Genomic DNA, 15,151 nt, shown 5'->3' with positions numbered 1-15,151 from the left:
AATAACTAGCTTACTAGCTAATCCGGCGAATAGATCGCTGCCAAGGCGATGTAAGTACTTAATCATTAATAATTATAGGGCGAACCGGACTTGGTACACTTAATCTTTCTTAATCTGTGAGACTGATATTTAAAAATGATCTTTAAAATACATTCTTAACGACTGATCTAGTAGCAGAACCATACAATATTCCTACTGTTCTTAGTGTAAGCTTGTAAAAGAAATTATGATGTAGAGAGGACACCAGTCGATGAGCGCGCGTTTATCACTACATCGATTAATTTTACATTCGGGTATTGAGAAACCAGTACCCAGTCATACTGATTATTGGAGAAGAATAAAATATTTCATAAAATAATTTAAGCTGAATGAGCAAAAGGCTACAAAATCTTAGTCGACCAAAATGTAGTTATAGATTGTTACAAAGTTTTGCGATTTGCTGGGGAGAAGCCTTACGGGCCGTCACCGCTGCAAGTGCGACCACACCTTTATCCAGATTTACAACCTCTGTAAACCTGATTGATATCCTAATACTATTTTTTCCTTTTAGAGAGCAACGAAAGTGGTCTCACCGATCGGAGCCGATCATTTTTCAAAAAAGAAAGTGAAATTAAATCCTTTGACAGAAGATTGATAAGCTAGTAAAGCCAACGAGGTAGATTAGCAAATGCCTGCTTAATTAAATTGACTGATTAAATTCAATTCAATTTTAATTGTTTATCTAATGATCTATCCATACTAATTTGAATAATTATCACTGCGATGAAACATGCCACAGATGTTTAATTTTTAATCCCCGACGTAAAAACGATGGGTGTTGTAAGTTTGACGTGTCTGTCTGTCTGTGCGAGTGTCTGTCTGTGGCATCGTAGCTCCCGATCGGGTGAACCGATTTAGATTTATTTTTTTTTTGTTTAAAAGCTGAATTAGTCGGGAGTGTAGCCATGTTTCATGAAAATCGGTCCACTATGTCGGGCTTTTTTTCAAAATTTTAATTTTGTGGTTAAGTTATTTATGCGCTACTACTTTCATGCGCGTAACGTCACATTTATGAGTTAAACACTTACCTATTCCTTTCAAATCATTATCAACCAAAAACAAAATTAGCATATATCCGTAATTTATTAACCAATTTCTAATGAACGAGATTGTTCGTCTTTCTTCCAAGAAATCAAATTTATTTTCTCCTTTGAATAATTTAACTGACAACTGCATTTCGGTAGTCAGTATGCAGATTGATTATAAAACTTAGGAACCAAAATAATATCAATATTAGACATTTTTTGGGTAAACATGCTTCATCCTAGACTGCATCGGCACTTTCCATCAGAAGAGATTGTGGTCAAATGGTTTACCTGTTCCTCATAAAAAAAAAATCTGAGAAAGCCACATATACATAATTATGGTTATGATCATTAAGTTGAATATTAATCAGATTCTTAATGTAAATTCTGAACGGCGACTTCCTCGCACAACATATCAGCATTGCGATACAGCAAGGAAATGTCGCCAGTATCCTTGGTATAATGCCGCAAGGGCCTATTTTAATTTATGTCTAGCCTAGTCTAGTCTAGCTAACTTTTAATTTAAGTCTTAGTTTCTTACATAATTAAGAAAAATCCTCAATTCAATACATACAGTGTGTCCCATAAACCAACGCCAAAATAAAAAGGGGTGATAGGACATCTCATTAACTATCATAATAATAATCAATCATCATCATCATCCTCCTTGCATTACCGGCATTCGCCACGTCTTATGGGAGCCTGGGGTCCACTTTGACAACTATTAATCCCAAGATTTAGTGAAGGCACTACTTTAAAAAATATTTGGCTGCTTTATAGAAATGAACGGAATCATGACAGTCGAAATGTATGAAACAGCCAAATGACTTTTCGCGATTTCAGCATTGGTCCCATAATAAAAGTGGTTCATTATGACCTCAAAAGTCACTATGAAAAATTTTAACGGGCTTTTTTATTCCACCCTGTATTTTTTATATTGCGTTCCTCTCTCCCTAGGGAGAACGATTTTTCTATAACTCCCGCTCCGCCTGCGTGCAATAACACATTTAGTGTGCGAGTGTGATGAAATAATATAAAAAAAATAATCCAAAAATCGCCTCCCTAGTCCCTGATGATAAACGAGCCAGACACTAATTTATCATACATTTTCGTCCGTCCATTAATCTTATTTGAAATAAAACTCAATTAAAGAAACAGGATCCTATATGACCATAAACAATCATTTCCGGTCAACTGATCATATTAATAAACTGTTATAGAAAAACAAACTTTAATATGTAAGTGGAAAAATTTGGAACTAACATAAACACATAAAAAAATTATACGAACACATAGATGACAGCGCCGCCATAAACGGTAAATGTATGTTTGTAATATAACCTATAAATTAAGATTAATGCCATTAGTGGTATTAAATTAGAAATGTGCGAATTATTTTTTTGACGTATTTCTTCATAAGTGTCGATTAACTTCAAAACTGGGTAAATCCATTCTGCTATAAGGTTGATTGTTTTTCAGATCATATTATATTTTTTATATATTCAACCTTAAAGCAGAATGGATTTACCCAGGTTTGAAGTTAAGCGACACATAAGGATTTAATGGTGTTTGTGGGGTGCTGATGATGAATGTGTTAAATATCTATTTTATGGTCTTTATGTCCTCAAAATAACGCCACCTACAAAAAAGATAGGTACCTGTACCTACTTACTAGTACCTAATTACCTATCTTATTACATAATGCACTATGTAAAAAAATATGTACCCGGGTTCAATTAGGGTAACACCATTATTATTTGATACAATCGTAGTTACGAAAGTCGCTTTTCGGTGAAGGAAAACATCATGAGGACACCGGATTAATTCCTATAAGGCCTGGTTAGTCTAGTTACCTTTCGGGTTGGAAGATCAGATGCCAGGTGTCTATGCCAAATGGGATTAGTTGTCAAAGCGGACCCCAGGCTGACCACTTGACCAGGCTCCCATAAGCCGCGGCGAATTCCGAATCCGGGATAACGCAAGGAGCACAATCGTAATACCGATTATTTTTACCTATACACCGTGTATTTTTTGTTCGACATGTCGTTAGGTTCATTATCAGGAACCATCCTGTATATCACTTTTAGATAAATTCGCGAAAAAATTGTCATTATTTTCATACGTAATAAATGAATTTATCAGTGTGAGAGACCCTTAAGAATAACGTTCAAGTTAGTGTCAAGTGATTGATGGCACATGTCAAGACAAATAACATTAGGAATTGGTAAAGGCTGTGACACACGTGTTCAGCAATAATCTTTATTTTTTTAATAACTCGATAACCGCAAGAGTTAAGAGGTTAGTTTCTTAGAGAAATTAATTGCATTTGATTTAATGAATCTTCTCTTAAAGTTAACGGACTTCAATAAAAAACAACAAAATACCCTTTTATACTGAAAAGCCACATTTCTTATTTTCGCAAGTGATAATAAAACGAAAAAAAAAACAAAAAGGTTTTTGACAGCGGTGGGATTCGAACCCACGCCCTTTCGGACTGGTGCCTAAAACCAGCGCCTTAGACCACTCGGCCACGCTGCCTCTGTACGGAGCGGGCGAAATAGTCGTACCGCTTAATGTTTGGAGGTTATGTGACGTCACTAGTGATACTAAAAATAGAACGAATGTAAATCGAATTTAACATTCCAAGAGAAATTGGCAACAAATCAATGAAATGAAACATTGACATCATAAATTATTCTAAATACATATTGACAGACATTCATATTGGTTCAATTAAAGAATCGAATGTCTGCGATTTTTTAATAGCAACAATTTATCTTTTAAAACATTTGCTTACGCAGTTTTCGAATAAGTAAGACTAAGTGAGTGGGAGTATGACTGCTTTGAACTGAAATAATGAATTTATTTCTATGTGAAGCGTAGCGACATCTAGTTATGTAGCTCAGAACTAATTTTAGTTCACAGCGAGGAGATCAAAGCATCTAAGATCGTTCGTAAAATCGTAAAACTAATAAGCATAATAAAAAGTCATTAAAATGACTAATTCAAATAAATCCATCCGATCTCTGCTAATAAGGATTTGTATCATACAGGGATAATTTAGGTAACAATATAATTGCTGTACCATTATTGAATTTGCTTTGTTGGCTTGATGGGCAAGTTGCGAAAATTATGGAGCTTCTACTTAATATTTATTATCCCCTATATATATATATACCTACTATATTATATGTGTTAAAAAAATCATTTATTTTTTAAGTGATTTTTAAAATAATAAAAATATTAAGTTTTAAAGGATCGGCCACGCAAAGGCTCACGCACAGGATCTCTGGCGTTTCAGGCATCAATAGGCTAAGGTGACTGCTTACCATCAGGCGATTCGTATGCTTGATAGCCACCGATTTATCTACCACGTACATATGTCAGGCGGTGCATAGATGACACAATATTACTTCCGTTCCAAGGAGGTATAGACTGATTGATCCTCTTTTCAACCGACCTCAAAAAAGGAGGAGGTTCTAATTTGACTGAATTTATTTTGTATGTATGTTACTCGATATCTCCGAGAATAGTGAACCGATTTTCAAATATTTTTTTTATCGTACTGGTACCCCGAGATGGTCTCGTTGGCACCAAGTCGGGATCTGATGATGGGATCTTGGAGAAATCGAGGAAACTCTTCAAATGTTATAGGCATATGTAATGTTTTTTTTTTTGAAATTTCTCCTAATCATCAGGATCAGGGAGCCGATGTTTGAATGTCGACCATATATATATTTTTAGATGTAGATTTCGTATATTGCGTTAATTTAATATCTTTAGTACGAACGATTTAATTTCTACTAACAAAATTAAAACCGGCCAAGAGCGTGTCGGGCCACGCTGTGTAGGGTTCCGTAGTTTTCCGTATTTTTCTCAAAAACTACTGAACCTATCAAGTTCAAAACAATTTTCCTAGAAAGTCTTTATAAAGTTCTACTTTTGTGATTTTTTTCATATTTTTTAAACATATGGTTCAAAAGTTAGAGGGGGGGACGCACTTTTTTTTCCTTTAGGAGCGATTATTTCCGAAAATATTAATATTATCAAAAAACGATCTTAGTAAACCCTTATTCATTTTTAAATACCTATCCAACAATATATCACACGTTGGGGTTGGAATGAAAAAAAATATCAGCCCCCACTTTACATGTAGGGGAGGTACCCTAATAAAACATTTTTTTCCATTTTTTATTTTTGCACTTTGTTGGCGTGATTGATATACATATTAGTACCAAATTTCAGCTTTCTAGTGCTAACGGTTACTGAGATTATCCGCGGACGGACGGACGGACGGACGGACGGACGGACGGACGGACGGACGGACGGACGGACGGACAGACAGACATGGCGAAACTATAAGAGTTCCTAGTTGACTACGGAACCCTAAAAATGAGCTAGTGGTCATTACGGCATTACCACTAGATTTAAAATTACTAGACCTTTTTTTTTTTTTTTCCACAGAATGCAAATTCGAATTCGTGCGAATGGCAAATTCGTGCATCAGAAATTCAAAAATTGGTCCCCAGGATTGAACGCCAAGGAAGCTTGAACTCAGGACCATGTCTTTTCTCCTTTAAAACATAAGGTAAGCAATAAAATAAAACAACTCATTGTTCATAATGACCTGTATATTAAGTGTAAAGGAGCATTATTTACAAGGTGGACATCAATAAGTTATGCCTACCATAACCTAGGCGTTATTTTATTAGTTCCGTCGTGAACAGTAGAAGTAACATTATCAACGGTAACCCTTTACGTGTAGACTCCAACGGTAACCCTTTACGTGTAGACTCCAACGGTAACCCTTTACGTGTAGACGCCAACGGTAACCATTTACGTGTAGACTCCGTCTAAGCAAAACTGCACAGATTTTGTAATGTGGAAACGCCACCACGAACAAAAGATGACGTTTCTACATGTCGCTACAAAATGAATGCATATTTAGCCTAGAATCAAGGAAAAGTCGGTTACGTATTTGTAGAAAAAATGCTTAATAATACAAATCTTAAGACGATATTAGGCCTAGTAGGTACCTAAGCTTGGTTCTAAAGTAGGTAACCCCACAATAGAATAGGAAAGTAGTAGTAGAAGTATGCAGATTTATAGATAAGAAATAGAGTAGGTACATAATAATATGTAGGTGGTTAGAAAGAGGATACATAGTTGACGAAGCCTATTGTGAAACTATTTTATAGACACCATAGCATATTGTGACAAAGTGGTTTTTGTTCTATATCGATCAAATAACTTATGGAAATGGCATGTGTCGTATAGGAACTTTGTATTATTAAAATCACATGTTTTCACTTTGATTTACACGCGGTTTTGTCCCATACAACTTTACCATGGCCTATGATTTAGACGTAAGTGCTAACCTACTCTTTCAATTGCGATGATGAAAATGATACTTCTACTGTTCACGAATAAAACTTCAATCATTGTGTACTATTAGAACCAGTATTTCATGCCGGGTATACACACTTGTAGAACACGGGGATAGAACATAAAATTATTTCATTTGTTCTTAGACTTCTTAGAGTATTTCTGGCAGCGCCATCTCCCTTCACTAGTGTGAAATCACGTGATTTGAATCAGCTAAGAGCTCGAACCATAATGTTCTAATATACCTCAGGGTTGGCAGGAGCCACAAGAAGTCTTCGGAAATTGTCATATACCTGAAATTTTCGACCTTGCCACCGTGACCCAATGGACGAGCAGTTTAGGCATCCGTCCGGTAAACGGAGTACGCTGGTTCGATTCCAGCTCGGGACACTTGGAGGCCTTGGTCACTTTTTCTTTGTATATGACATTTACTTTAAATTCTCGTCCTTCTACGAATATGTACAGTCGGCATCACAAATCGTAACAGAAATCAACAGTAAATTGGATGACAATCCAATCACCCAATCTTAACATGATTTTCATATTTCTTATACTTTACTTAATAATCGGGGTTTTCTAATTTATGTATAATTATAATCCTCTATTTATTAAGTAAAGTAAATTTGGAAAGGGCTGTACATATGATCGGTTGTGGTATTATTCAAAACAAACATTATCCTAGGTTGTGACATTGCTGTTAATTATTGTGTTTATATGCATTGTCATGATTATGTATTTGTGGCATAACTTTCCTGTAAAAATACTTCGCATTATTTTCTCCTTTACGATTTTATCAAAATTTCATTCTTAGGAAATATTGATAAAGTCGTCTCCATCAAGTTTTCAATTTTAATTTAAGAGACAATTTCGTCAACACAATTTAATGTTTTAAATTTTTAGAGTCGTAATACGTCTCTTATTATTTTAATTTTCGATAATTAATATTATTGTTAAGGACTGTTAGATGCATTTTAACATTTTCAGCTTTAGCCATATTATAATTATTGTAGTATAATTATTTCTGTATAAATTACTCAGTTTAAGTCTAAAAGAATTTACAATTACAATGTACAAATCCTTATACACTAATTGTCATTTAGATGAATGCTAATTTAGAGTCAGTAAAGTTATTACTAGATATTTGCAGGCCGATTTTTATTGGCAGGTTCTACCTATACAATATCTAAACATTTTTTTTAACCTTCTTGTGGAACAAACCAAACTAAGTTAACAACGATTTTGAAATCACAGATTGCACAAATGCGATTGTAAACGTCATACTTCTATCAAATTACTTTTACTTAACACGTGCAAAGTCTACGCTATTAAAATCTGTTAGCTTTGGTCTGACTTTAGTAACCTGCGATACACATGCATGCAGCTTGCATAACTGGCATGCCACCACGTACAAATATTATCCTAGGCCATTTGCCAGTGATTTTGTACGCGGCTGGCATGCCTGTTGTGCAAGATAAAGGCATGTGTAATTGTGTATCGCAGGCCTTATTACCTGTTTAGACGGCGCGCAGACTAGCATACAATTTTAGTTGCACTGCGGACTGTTGAGGTTGGTTAGTTGATATAGTTTTCGTGACGTATAAATGGGCAAGGTACAGCAATCTAAAAAATGTCATGTATCTATAAAGTATCTATATTAGCATTCAAATAAGTGTCCTAAGAGAGCACTGGCTCGCTACTTATTGTATAATATATGGATCCGATAGGAATGTTTGGGATTTCTCAAATAATTTGCTCTTCTTGGAGTAAACTGCTATTGAATATTCTTTACATGTTTTTGCCTTAAGCTGTAGGAAAAAAACAAATATAGGGACAATAACTACGTAATTATTTAAGCCATTTATGTGTCTACTGTGTTTTTCCTGGACGAAATATAATTATTTATAAAAACTGGCCTTTAGATAATTGAATGTGTGTTATTTCCTTATTTAATAACATCAAGTAAAAAACACTAAAATTCGCAAAATTATGGTTAATTTTATAAGTAAATTTACAAATTTAAATATGCAGTTTACAACAAGAAAATATTTGGTTATCAACAACTACTTTTCTAATGAAATGTCCAATACGTGCTTATAATTTCCCGAATATTTATACATTCATATGTCATTAAAGTTAGTTACATCAATTTAAATAATATACCAAATATTAAATTTTCTAAACAATAGTTACCAATCTATTGAATCCTTATAAAATATTATGTTAGTTTATTGTATAACAGTCATAAACACATGCTTTAATTTACGCTAAATAAATTAATTGACTCGTTTATTTGATAAATTAAAATTCATTTGGAGTCAAGCACGCTATTTTAAATAAATTATTGAAGATGGCACAAGTGTTTAACAACTGAAGAGAAATCACAAATTAGTAGTAAAATATATATTTCGTTGCACAACCTAATATCAGAAATGTTAAAGATACAAAACTTTTTCCGTCACTTTGACAGTATTACGGCTTTCATAAGTTTGACATTGAGGTCGTCGCTACCGACTGCATAATGTACAAGCTATTAGCCCGTTTCTCGAAAGATGTTAGTCTAATAATATTAGTGTGTTGCCATGGAACGATTACATACGATTTGACAGTTCATGGATTAAGTCTAATATTGTTCGAGAAATGGACCCCACATTCGTTGATGATAAGTTACGTATACGCTAAGCGAATATGCCAGTAACAAACTTATGGTAAAGCTACTGAAACTAAATGCATCAGACCATTAGGTAGTATTTAGCAATGTCAAAGTACATAATTAAAAAATGAATAAAGACTAAATAATGAAATTATATCGTATATATGAAAAACCTCAGTTCATAGCCAAAGTGACAAAATGTATTCGTCTCGAAATGTATACAGTCAGTAAAAAATTAAATACATTAAAAAAATCATTAAATCAAATAGAATGTGGGATATTGATATTTTACATATTAAAATTGTTTTTTTTTGTAGTTCATTAAATATAATATAGGTACCCACTGTATACATTTAATTTAGTTGCTTATGCTAAAATATAACATTAATTAATATTATTCGAAACCCCAATTGCTAAAAGTGCAAAAAATAAAAGAATATTTACCCAAAATATTACAGTAACCTAAATACAAAAGGAACACCGAAAAGTACATAACATTCAATATTTTGAAAGTCTCAATTTTAAAATTACAGCCAATATTAAATAAATACTTTCCAAAATTTTTCGATGGTATATTTCATGGAAGCGATATGTAATAAGAATTCATTTAACGTACACATAATAACCGATATAATCTATTTACCTACACAATTAAATTACACATACATCATAGACGAACAATGGACGTATCCATAGACATTTTTGAGATTTTTATAGTATGTAGAGTAGATCTACGCGTAGTTAGGCAATATACAGTTGAAGAGGAAGCGAATGGCACATTATTTTACAGACAAATCTATAGGTACAAGATCTCAAATTCATCAACTACAGAATGATATCAAACACTCAACCACATTGGTCTCAGTACTTGAAGTCAGAAAACTATCGAAATTTTGCCTCAAAGTGATCGTTTCACACAATGCATCCGTCCTACACTATATTTCTACTTGATTCATACATTCAAGTACAATCGTGTCAAATTTTTCAAATAAAAGCGTCGATTTGATGTTTTTTCGGTTTACAGAACAAGTTTAGCCACGTTAACAAAAGAGCTACTAACGGAAGGAATTAAAAATTTGAGAATGGAATGACCGGCCAAGTGGCTATTACACTCACTATACACAATTAAATTAATCCACATCACGATTTTACAATTTCAATAAAGTTGTTTTTTGATACGATTTAATCGCTCACTTACACCATTCCTATCGGATGAACATTCCACTAGCATAAATAATTCCATGTCAATAGATACTTATTCTTTATTCCTCTCGTTTAGAACTTAGTATTGTCATTAAGTGTGCGATTGAATCGTTCACCACGACCATTTTGCTGTGGATGAATTAATTGTAGACAGAGCTAGCTATAGGTCGGTCCGTCGACTAGTAAACACGTGGCAGGGTTTGTTCTGAGTGGTCTCACGCGTAGAACTCGCGGTTGTTCTGGCCCTTGCCGTAGGAGGCGGCGGCGGGGCTCCGCTTAGGCTCATCGAGCGCGTACGAGCCCTCGTCCTTCTTGCGCATGCGGTACACTATGAACATCACCACTAGGATCGCACAGAGGAGCCCGACTACAGCTCCGCCGATTACAGCTGGAATTACAAATAGAAACATGTTAAAACAAATACCGTAAGTAGTAAGTACCGTAAGTACTAGTAGTAGTAGTGATGATTAGTATTAACGTATTTTTTACCAGCCTCTATCAATGGATCTTAGAAAAGAAGCTACGAGCCTGATAGTAGACGACGGTTATTTTTACTTAGACAGGCTATCACTAACACTGGTAACCTGTCAATCGACCAATCGTATTAGTATCAATTCTATTGCCAGTCTTTTCAAATAGTAATTTTTTCTTAGCTCAGTACTTTTATATACATAATTAATTTTCCTCACGGGTATTGACTTGAGGATAATAGCCATGAAAATTCAACATACGCCCGGTCGTCCGACTTATAGTTCATGCTTGGGTGACGAACCACGTATATTGTTTTGGTATCCAACCTGACGTAGAAAGTTTGTCACGTAAAATTGTAGGCAATGGCTCAACTTCGATAATGCCTTTGCTAGACCATTAAGAAGATGCTATACTGACCAGCTAGAATGCCCGGTTGCGCGAAGAAGCTGGTGGCGCGGTCCTCCGCCTTGGCGTTCATGATGAACACCACGTTGTCCTGTGGTCGCGACTCGGCGCCCACGTTGGTGTCATGAGCTCCTGGTCCTCCGTTTAACACCAGTACAGTTGTCTTTCACGATTCCATACTTAAAGACGTGTGAGTTATATGCAGTCGCGTGAACGCCTCATGATATCAGGCGTGAAATATGAGAATACTGACCGGATAGAATGTAATGTCAGCTAGAAGCTGTTGGCACAGTCTTCTGCATTGGCGTTCATGGTGTTTGATGATGCAAGTTGTACTAAACCGCCTGGTCTTCTAAGAAATCTCTATAATACTGACCAGCTAGAATGCCCGACTGCGAGGAACAGCTGGAGAGACGGTCTTCCAATTTCGCTATCTTGGTGTTCTATGTAGTCTTTAATCTATTCTCACTGGCCTACTACGAAAGGTGTACAATACTGACCAGCTAGAATGCCCGGCTGCGCGAAAAAGCTGGTGGCGCGGTCCTCCGCCTTGGCGTTCATGATGAACACCACGTTGTCCTGTGGTCGCGACTCGGCGCCCACGTTGGTGCCCGAGGGGTCCTGGTCCTGGAATGTGACAATAAAATGTTAGCATTTGTATGAAATTGATTTTGCGAGTTATGGAGTACATAATTAGTGAGTCTATGCAGTGCTTCTGATGATTAAGGGACTAAGTTGTATTTGTAGTCTTTTAAATTGATACCTCGGTTCACCGGAACACCGGTGCGTGCGCGTGACAGATATTTGAGTCGTCATAGTATCGAGTTACCAGGGTTGACAACCTTGTTCGAGATCCTGATGTGAGACTTGCGTCCGTAGGCTGATTAGTGATTAGAATTTTGAAACAGGTGCTACTTGGGCAAGTTTGATAAAAGAAATTTGTTTAGACACGTCGTTACGTGCATCGGCTGTTTCCATGCTGAGCCTTGGCTTCGTGAACTGGTTCCCATGAACATTAAATAAATGTCATAAACAAAGAAAAAGTGACCAAGGCCACCAAGTGTTCCGAGCTGGAATCGAACCAGCGTACTCGGTTAACCGGTCGGATGCCTGTAAAACCATCGGATTACGAAAGCAAGACAAGTGTCGAAATTTCCAAGTATATGACACAATTACCGAAGGCTTATGGCGCCCCCTTGAGGCCTTGGTCACTTTTTCTTTGTATATGACATTTATTTAATGTTTATAGTATAATAGTAGTGTTAATACTTAAAAATACAAATTAAAATATTTTCAAATGAAAATAATTTGATTTGATCTAAGATTTTGGTTCCCATGGATTTCATGGTTTCCTAGCTGACATCTAGATCTATGGCCCCCCACTTTAAATGCTGATTAGGTCCTGGTCTAGGCGTGAGGGCTGCTACTCCTGCTCCGGGCCTGAATAACTCTTGAACCCTACTAGCTGAGGAAGTTGGAGGCTACTAACTGACGGTGCCCTTGTTTTTAGACCTACTGACAATACATGTCGGATAAAGATACTGACCGTTCCCGGGTTGGTGTCCTCGCTGGAGATGCTGATGTCCTGGTCGGGGCGCGAGGGCTGCTCCTCCCCCGCGCCGCGCGGGGTCTCCGCGCCCGGCCCTGGCTTCTGGTCGAGCACACGAGCTGGAAACCGTACGCAAGACACGTCAGAATTGAGGCAGAAATGGTTTTTTAATTTTTGATGGGTTGAATACCGTAGGCTCAAAGAACGCATCAAGATATAGATCACGGCTAGCCTGTTTTCCGCCGAGAGCGACGAGGACTATTAATGTTTTATTTTTATTTGCTGGCGAAGTAGGTACTAGTATGCAGTATAAGGTTTCCAGGGCCACCAGCAGTGGTGAAAGTTAGACGAAGTCCTTAAGTCTGCTCCGCTTGTGGAAACCGTACTTTAAAGGGCGTGAATTGCGTGAGGATTTTTGTTCCTTACGTCCTTTGAGCCTATGATAGTCGAGTATGCTAGAAAACTATAGTCTGTATCCCCTATGAATCAAACCGAAGAACTTTGATAATATGACCTAACTGATGTCATTAGACGTTAAGAAAATTTTATAAACGTTATGGTATTAACAAAGATATTGACTTCTAAACTTTTTCATGCATTGAACATTTTAGTATACTGATTATAATTTCCAGTTGATGAATGTTGTTACTTCTACTGGGCTTGAATTAGTTTTGTTAGAACCACGTTTTTATAGGAATGATTATGACATTATTTATGACACTTAAAATATTACCTAAAGTAAATTATTACTGTATATTAGTCACTATTCTTGAGTTGTTAATGATGTCATATTTTGAGTCACGATGAAAAGGATTTTCAAATAAATACTTGTTGTTGTTGTTGCACTTAACTATTTATGCTTAATATTTCCTGTTTGGCTGTTTCATCTTACATTATTAATAATTATAATTATGACAATTACTGTAAAGAAATTCAAAATGTACGTAACTAGTTTATTGACTGAAGAAGATATTATAGACTAAAAAAAAAAGAGAATTTAGACTAAAAAACAAGAAAAATAGTATTTTTTTCAGATGACGAAGACTTACATCCCAAGTTTTGAAGTTCAAAGGAAAGGATGGTCATCAAAAGCACACATGAAGGTAATGAAGATCAAACATCTACATACGATGAACAAACTAAAGACCCATTTACACGACGCGATCTCGAACTCGAGTTCTCAAGTGTAAACGGGCCTACATGGATGAGTTCAATGATTCGGGCTATATAACCGGTACATGCGATGGAATGATTTTTTAACTGCATGATGACATCGATTCATGCAAAAGAAAGATAAAATTTTGCGAGCACTTACCGACGCAATAGGTCCGCTTAAAACTCTATTTAATTAATTAATAAACAATTATTGAATTAACACGTTAATGATGTCAGTCGTCTCGCGCGTTTAGGAGGATACTGAGTTTAGCAGATAAATAGTGTCAATTGTGTTATAATGTTAATACAAGGTCAGTTGCGAGCCGATACGACTGTTAGTGGGACAATGTAAAAAATAAGTAGGCATTGTTTTCATTCATAATTTGAGTATCTCCATCTCTTTCTTATCGTTGCTTGTTGCAGTATTTGTGGACCTAATACTGCGTCTACTTTTCCATTGCATTCGTATCAATTGGGGTAAAATAACGGAAATATTTGTTGGTGTTATATTTTTCTTCAAGTTTTGTTGTTTTACTTGTTTATTTAATACTCGCTTATGGGTCAGAATCAGGTCCATCATGTTATATTAAACATACTGGTCATGTTAAACTTTGTAATGGAATTATAATTTAATAATTTTATTCAATATGTATGTCCTTCCTAATTCATTCCGGAGGACAGGCTACACAAAAATAATGTTGACCTATAACAAATCAATCAAATATTGAGCTTAAAATGAGAAGTAGCTTGAAATGTTAGATGCGTCCTTCGGTTATATTTACACATAATACATTGTATATGTACTGCTACCGAATGTTAAAATCACCAGTATCTCGTTAACGTAAAGTCCTCGTGTATCAAACGACTTCTCATTTACAGAACTAGCATAACTATACGCTTTACCAAAAATTTCGAAAAATTCTTCTCAAGAATTGTAGATAGCGTCCGGAGAAGACCAAATACGTCCGGAGAAAACTCGAATGCTTCCTGCAACTTTCAAGAGTATGTTCAAGCCTTTAGCCTATTTTTTTTTAAATTATAATGGGCTTAAGCTTAATCATGGCTACAGACTAGTCGAGGTAAGACGTGGTTTACGATGGAGCTCGCTCGCCCAAAAGGTGCCTATTTATTATTTATTTATTTATTAAATTAAGTGTATACAGCTTATACAAGTACAGTGTCCCACAAAACAGTTTTAAACTACATTTGACTGTGGGATCGTGCAGTCTCTACGCAATAAAACAATCTATATCATTAAATACTTGGATA

The 15,151-nt window shown here is 35.7% G+C and overlaps 1 protein-coding gene and 1 non-coding gene across 3 annotated transcripts; both read right to left on the bottom strand.

The window, feature by feature from the left end:
* Nucleotides 1-3,522: 3,522 nt before the first annotated feature.
* Nucleotides 3,523-3,602, bottom strand: Trnal-uag. The gene has a single exon. It is a non-coding gene; the product is annotated as a tRNA-Leu (tRNA).
* A 2,075-nt stretch (nucleotides 3,603-5,677) lies between these two features.
* On the bottom strand, nucleotides 5,678-14,146 carry LOC125225339 (syndecan). 2 transcript variants are annotated; one of them, XM_048128996.1, is made up of 4 exons: nucleotides 14,043-14,146; nucleotides 12,725-12,846; nucleotides 11,679-11,805; nucleotides 5,678-10,690 (listed from the first exon to the last, which is right to left on the bottom strand). In XM_048128996.1, exons 3-4 carry the CDS (start codon nucleotides 11,737-11,739, stop codon nucleotides 10,518-10,520), a joined length of 234 nt encoding a protein of 77 aa, XP_047984953.1. In that variant the 5' UTR covers nucleotides 11,740-11,805; nucleotides 12,725-12,846; nucleotides 14,043-14,146; the 3' UTR covers nucleotides 5,678-10,517. The 2 variants fall into 2 exon arrangements, with proteins under 2 accessions (XP_047984953.1, XP_047984954.1); XM_048128997.1 differs by lacking the exons at nucleotides 11,679-11,805; nucleotides 12,725-12,846; nucleotides 14,043-14,146 and adding an exon at nucleotides 11,191-11,336.
* Nucleotides 14,147-15,151: the final 1,005 nt, after the last annotated feature.

Source organism: Leguminivora glycinivorella, chromosome 4, assembly GCF_023078275.1.
Source record: "Leguminivora glycinivorella isolate SPB_JAAS2020 chromosome 4, LegGlyc_1.1, whole genome shotgun sequence".
Lineage (NCBI taxonomy): Eukaryota > Metazoa > Arthropoda > Insecta > Lepidoptera > Tortricidae > Leguminivora > Leguminivora glycinivorella.
Note: the sequence above shows the minus strand (reverse complement) of the source record. Positions and strands in the feature narration are given on the sequence as shown.

What these genes read in the sequence shown, in the direction of transcription:
- LOC125225339 (XM_048128996.1), bottom strand. Translation starts at nt 11,739, where the DNA reads ATGAACGCCAAGGCGGAGGACCGCGCCACCAGCTTTTTCGCGCAGCCG. An exon ending in GCAGCCGGGCATTCTAGCTG is followed by an intron (nt 10,691 to 11,678) that starts GTCAGTATTGTA and finishes TTGTAATTCCAG; the next exon opens with CTGTAATCGGCGGAGCTGTA.